The 6266-nt window shown below is 53.2% G+C and overlaps 2 protein-coding genes across 4 annotated transcripts; one reads left to right on the top strand and one right to left on the bottom strand.

Moving 5' to 3' along the window:
• Positions 1 to 2298: 2298 nt before the first annotated feature.
• PPTG_15882 (hypothetical protein) lies at positions 2299 to 5332 on the top strand. Its single transcript, XM_008913644.1, has one exon. It carries the CDS (start codon positions 2505 to 2507, stop codon positions 4626 to 4628), a length of 2124 nt encoding a protein of 707 aa, XP_008911892.1. The 5' UTR covers positions 2299 to 2504; the 3' UTR covers positions 4629 to 5332.
• Positions 4564 to 6266, bottom strand: PPTG_15883 (hypothetical protein). Of its 3 annotated transcripts, XM_008913646.1 has the most exons (4): positions 5606 to 6266; positions 5391 to 5530; positions 5230 to 5307; positions 4564 to 5151 (listed from the first exon to the last, which is right to left on the bottom strand). In XM_008913646.1, exons 1-4 carry the CDS (start codon positions 6206 to 6208, stop codon positions 4971 to 4973), a joined length of 1002 nt encoding a protein of 333 aa, XP_008911894.1. In that variant the 5' UTR covers positions 6209 to 6266; the 3' UTR covers positions 4564 to 4970. The 3 variants fall into 3 exon arrangements, with proteins under 3 accessions (XP_008911894.1, XP_008911893.1, XP_008911895.1); XM_008913645.1 differs by having other exon boundaries at positions 4564 to 5307; XM_008913647.1 differs by having other exon boundaries at positions 5230 to 5530.

Below are 6266 nucleotides of genomic sequence, written 5' to 3' on the forward strand. Positions count from 1 at the left end.
GAATTCCACAATGGCCTCGAGATCGTCGAGGACATCCTGCGCGAAATGCGGATGCTACAGTGTAATGAAGGCTCAGAAGCGTCTTGATTTTGCCGACGAAGACAAGCGCCGCTCTTGTGATGTAAAGCAGCTGCTCACCAGCAGTTGGATAACTACTTACGTTAGACCAGAGTATGCCGTGCGTACAGTGGTAGATTAGCTGCAGTAGATTAGCTCCGGTAGCATAATTCTTACTAACATTATGTTAGTAACATGGTAGTACGATAGATTGACTCGTTTTACCCTAAAAGGCATAAAAGAATGAAGCATCGTTCCCACACTAAATCGGAATCGGACATGTACTCACACATTGTGCCGATATACCGTACCTAGCAAGGTTTCTTAGCCACGGGCGATACAATCAAACGCAAGCGAGCCGGACAGGAGCCGGTGTCTCGACTACATGTATATTCTTCGGGATGAATTTTCAGTTCGAATTGAGTTTGTTGAGACCGGGACAGCCAGACTTGAGGTCGAGAATCTTTGAAGATTTGCACGATAGTGAAACGTCTAGCCTTGTTCTACAGCACCGTCCTTAACCCACAGTCGTTTGCTGTGTCCTCGTGATGCTGACAAAAGCGATCGCGATTACCTGTGCGGTAAAGGGAAAGTATGACTCCAATGTACTTCATGTTTTCTTCATGCAGCGCAGCGGCACCAAAGTACAGGGTAAATATGACTCCGATGCACATGTTTTATTTATGCAGCCCAGTGGCACAATGTCACCGCGGTCACTACCATTCACCTTGTACTTAGGATGAGAGATAGCAGTACCGATGGAATCTGGCCGCACACACGTCGCGATGACCCGTCGGGAAGCACAAACTGAGCGCCATCCTTGAGGCAGCTCTTATGGATGTGCAGAGGTGGACCAAAGGTCATGACAGCACCGTGGACCTCGGCAATCTCAACCTGAGACCTTGGCTCAAGGTCAGGCTATTTGCCAGCTAATCTAACCTGCGGTTTCCCGACAATGAGTCGCACAGAGCGACTCAGATCTTTTTCCTCAGCACCGGGATCACGGTTTTAAACTACGAGATCACTTGAGCGGGGGTTCAGTACATGGATGCATTCAGGATATCTATAAACACTGGCATTGGTACAACATTTTGGTACACGTACTGTAGTTTTTAGCTTTTAGACTCATGGGGACAATGCAATGGTTGACGGGGGTTGTCACCTTTATCAACCAGACGCAAACAAGCGATGCTGGGTACCTGTATGTACTTATTGGACAGTGCGGCGGTCGTGCGGATCTCTGTCGTTGGGATTCGTCCTGCGAGGTGCCCGCGGCTTGCAGTACCTGCTGGCCGATAACCTACGATAATAGTATTTTACAATATTTGCGTGTACACAGGCTTCCGGAAGCACCCCATGCTGATTGGTGTGTACTGGAATGCACTCTAGCAAACGAGTCGCTAGCAGAAGCGTTGGCAACGACGTCATGCTATCATGAGTGCCATTAGCTACAGGAATTAGTGTACCGCGACGTCCGGCTCGAATCTCGGGGTGTCGACCATCGTGACCTCAAGGTACCATTCTCGGGCGTCAGACTTGAATGTGTAATGGGACTGCGATAGTCCACGCTAAAGAAGACATGGCTGGCATTGGGATAAGATCCACTAGCAGCAACAAGTCGAATCGCAGTGGCCGTAGTCAAGCAGTCGATGTAGCAATATATTTTATTCTGCACTGGAGACAGCACAGATCGATGACACCACATCAGATTGCAGCAGCAACATCCGCTGTTCAACTTAACTGATGCTGTGACGGATCCAACTTAACCGTGACTTTGTCTCCAGGTGCTTGGTACAGTGTAGTGAGCAGACAGCAAGCAGATGCTACGCGCCACCTTGCTATAGGCATCGTTCCCAACGTCCAGCACGCTGGCCTACATTGCCGTAACGTACTGGGCGTAAATTTTCTAGCCTATCTTGAGTTTTAGTTGCTACGCCTACAGTCTCTGGTTTTCAAGGACCGAGTGTACGTATTCGTGAGGGGCAACACCTATCACGGCAACAACAACGGAGCGGATAGTCGACGGAGCCGAGTGGGATTTCTTTCGGACACGTGTGCACTCCCCACCACGAAGCGTTCCCAATCGGTCCACCGTTCAACTTGTGCCTCTACCCCTCCCACGACGCCACCGTCGTTTGATCTGCTCCGGTTCCTGTAACGACGGTGACTGGAACCCGGCGCTTTGCCAAGGTGAGACTTTGACAATCCGTCGAGGCTACGCACGGAACGTCACGACGGCACCCCAGGTGTTCGGGATCGGCGCATCTGTCGGCCCCGTCCGCATCAACCTGTTCTCTACCGAGGACACCACCCCGCTTTGCTCAAAGGGATGATGTGAGGGGCGCTCTCACAACGGAAAAGGCCGGCCCGAAGAGAGAGTTCGTGCCTGTCGACAAACTTTCAGTTGTCGACTCGACTGAATTTGCATCGAAAATCTCGTACAGGCAATGGACGGCAGGCCCGTGCTCCGACAGGTCTCAACTTCGAGCCATACCCCAATGAGCTCCGACGGATCGGAGCCCACGGCGGTGCTCGGCGCCCCGATGTCGCGTAACGAGCTCGAACGCAGTCGCACGCAATTGAACCAGAGCGGCATGATGTCGCCCGGTACGGCATTTGAAAACCTGGACACCATCAAGGGACCGGCACCGCACACGTTCAGCAACAACAACGTGCCGGTGAAGCCCAAGGTCGCGCTCTTCGACGGCGACTCGCAGTTGTCGACCGAGGGATTCCGCCAACGCGCGGCACTGCAGACGTGCTCCATCAGTTGGCAACACATTTCGTACTTCATTCAGCCCAAGGAGAAGGCGCTCGGACGTCTCCGTAACAACAGCAAACGCGGATCGGGTCCGTCCGGACTGGAGGCGCAGTTCGAGCGCCAGCAACCCCGCAAAATCCTCAACAACGTGTGGGGACGGTCAGGACCAGGCGAGTTGACGGCCATTTTGGGTCCGTCCGGTGCCGGTAAGACCACACTTCTTGATATGCTCGCGGACCGAGTGCCGTCGGGAGGCTCGGGCGTGCATTTGGAAGGACTTGTGGAGGTGAACGGCCAGCCACGCGACCTCCGCACCTTTCACTCTATCATGAACTACGTGTCGGAAGACATGGCGTTCCTAGGCGCATTCACCGTGCTCGAAACGCTGCAGATTGGCGCTGGTTTGAGTCTGCCTGGCCACATGCCCCCGGTCCAGCGTGAAGCCCGTGTTCAAGACGTGATCGACGCCATGGGTCTACGATCGTGCTCTAATGCCCGTGTTGGCGATATCTTCCACAAGGGAATCTCCTCCGGTCAGCGCAAGCGTCTTGGCATCGCTCTGGAGCTCCTTTCCGACCCCGCTCTTCTACTCCTAGACGAGCCGACGTCCGGCCTGGATTCGTCCTCAGCTCGCGGTGTGATGCAATACATCGAGCGGTTGTGCCAGGAGGGCGGCAAGAACGTTGTGTGCACCATCCACCAGCCTTCTTCGTCCATTTACGGCATGCTTACGAACCTCATCATCCTCAGTGGCGGTGAACTCGTCTACGGCGGTCCTACAAACGCTGCTATCGCCCACTTCTTCTCGATGGGATACGTATGCCCAATGTACACGAACCCAGCTGAGTACTTCGTCCACCTGGTTAACACCAATTTCCACGAAGGCCTGAAACTCGAGCCATTCATTCGTGCACTCAAGGAAAGTGCCGAGCCGCAGCGTCTCCGTGCCGATGTAGTCAGAGATCGTTCGCGTCGCGATCACCTGGCCAATCCAGAACTTCTTAAGGCGATGCGACCGTGGCCGATGGACCAGTTCTTCGTGTTGGTGAAGCGTAACTTGACCAACAACTGGCGACATCCCGGTGTCTTCTGGCTGCGTGTACTCATGTACGTGTTGCTGTCGCTCATGGTGGGTACCATGTATCTGAGCTCCAACAACGGCATCAAGGACATCTCAATGGTGTCGCTGCTCTTCTACGTGCAAGCTTTCCTCGTCTTCATGTCCGTCGCTGCTCTACCAGCTTTACTGGAGCACCGTGCCATCATGGAGCGAGAGATGCGGGCGTACGCGCTGTCATTGACTGGTTACACGATGTCTAACCTGCTGGCTGCGTTACCGGGTATCCTGCTTATCTCTGTGCTAGCCTCGGCGATTGTGGTCTTCCTGGCCCACGTACGCTCGTTCCCGACCTTCCTACTCAACCTGACGTTGTCGCTGATCGCCGCCGAGTCGCTGATGCACTTACTCGGAGCTGCCGTACCGCACTACATCATGGGTATCGCCTTGGGTGCCGGTCTCTTCGGTATGTTCATGCTTTGCGAAGGGTTTATGGTGCCGTTCGAAGACATGCCAGTTTACTGGCGATGGGGCTACTACATCGCGTTCCACACGTACTCGTTCGAGTCTTTCATGTACGAGCACTTTTCCCAGGTCAACACGAAAGAGGCGTGGAATATACTCAAAGGCTACGGCATGGAGAAGGTCAACGTCTGGCAGAACATGATCATCCTGGCAGGCTACTCGGTCGTACTGCAGATCCTCGTCATCGGTGTGCTCTTTCTCCGTTTTAACCGGCACCGTCGCCGCTAAGCCTAGTGAAGTGTCTTTATTAACGTTTGTATAAGTTCAAACCATGGAAGAAGTCGTGTTACTATCCAACCCTCTGTCTATCCACGTGAGCGTGCGACGTTGAAGTGATCACCAGACTTTCCATGGTCGCCGACTCGGTGACCGTGATCTTCCCGCTGTCATTTGTGCCCGATGAAGTGGTGACCATCTGTCGTTATCCTCAGGGCTACAATTCATGTGATCTCAGCGCAATGCCAGATGGGAAAAGAGATGAAATGAGTCAATCCATTGAAGCGTTCAATGAACGCTCTTGTCTAATGTAGCAGTTATCCAACTGCTGGTGGGTGGGCGGGTGCTTCAAAATCACAACCGGGGTTCCAGTGTCTTCAGCGAGTGTACGTTCTTGTCTTCTTCGGCAAACTCCAGACGTTTCTGAGCCTTCATTAGCACCCGCATCTCGTGCTGGTTGTCTTCGTCGATTTTGAGGCCCTTGTCGATCGGTTTGAACGCGTCCTTTTCATCCAAGTTCAGCACCGTAAAGTAGCTAATGTAACAGAAAAACACACCAACGGAAAGTGAGGACTGACATTCAAGACTATACATCGAGAAGAGAATGACATACCCGCTGTGAGACTTGCGCTCACCGCCGTCTACGACAGATTGAACAAACACCTCGACCTCGACCTCGAGGCGGTAACGCCTAATATACCCGATCACAACAAACAGTAAGTGCATAAGTCAATCTAACCCAAAACTATCAGCTCCCATCTGATTGAAACTCACCGAACATTGACAACACGGGCGCGGGCCGTGACGATATCCGAGATCGAGATCGGAAGCTTGAACAGCACGCGGTTCATGGCAATAGTCACCATTTTCTCCGACTTCGTAAAGTTCTCGGCGCAGTACAACGCGGCTCGGTCCTGAATTTCCAACGATTCATCAATGTGTAAGCATGACCACGGTAAAACATCATATCAAATAAGCTTCAAACGTACCATCCACGTGAGTAAGTCACCACCAAACACCGTCTCGTTGATGTTGAGGTTGCGCGGCAAAAACCAGTTGCGTACTTCGATCTCCGTCTCGCTCACGGAGACATACTCGTCCTTGGTCTCTCCGGGCAGCAGGTCGCTGTTCTTAATTAAGGGGGTTCTATCCACAGCCTCCTGCTCTTTTTGCCATCGTCTCGCCAATTCTTTGCGTTGATTAGCCACTTCCCTCATCTTGAGGCAGTAATCGGCTCGGTCGGGGTCGAAGAGCTGCGGAAGACCCTTCCTCGGTCGTCCAAATCGGTTGATGGCCACCATCGTGATAATAGCATCGTGCGTGTGTTGGAACGTGCCAGTGGGAACATCGTGGCGGTAGCCGCTGACCTGCACAGCCATGGACGAGTTGCTGAGACCGATAACCTCGCCCTCTACGCGCACCAAGTCGCCGTGGAACACGGGCTTAACCAGGTCCACACGGTCGAACGAGATGGTGGCGGTGGGGCCCAGTGACACGCGAGACGAGATGGTGCCAGCCAGCACGTCCATCAGCTCCAGGATAGGACCAGTTCGCAGCCATCGGCCTTTTTGGCTGTCCTCACCCTGGAACATTTGAGCGGTTAGTGGCAATGAGTCATGGTATTGGTGGTTCTTTCCGTACTATGATGTC

This window comes from Phytophthora parasitica (assembly GCF_000247585.1).
Source record: "Phytophthora parasitica INRA-310 unplaced genomic scaffold supercont2.54, whole genome shotgun sequence".
In the NCBI taxonomy this organism is placed as follows: domain Eukaryota; phylum Oomycota; class Peronosporomycetes; order Peronosporales; family Peronosporaceae; genus Phytophthora; species Phytophthora nicotianae.

What these genes read in the sequence shown, in the direction of transcription:
- PPTG_15882 (XM_008913644.1), top strand. Translation starts at nt 2,505, where the DNA reads ATGGACGGCAGGCCCGTGCTCCGACAGGTCTCAACTTCGAGCCATACC.
- PPTG_15883 (XM_008913645.1), bottom strand. Translation starts at nt 6,208, where the DNA reads ATGTTCCAGGGTGAGGACAGCCAAAAAGGCCGATGGCTGCGAACTGGT. An exon ending in GTGACTTACTCACGTGGATG is followed by an intron (nt 5,531 to 5,605) that starts GTACGTTTGAAG and finishes TTGGAAATTCAG; the next exon opens with GACCGAGCCGCGTTGTACTG. An exon ending in GCCCGTGTTGTCAATGTTCG is followed by an intron (nt 5,308 to 5,390) that starts GTGAGTTTCAAT and finishes CGGGTATATTAG; the next exon opens with GCGTTACCGCCTCGAGGTCG.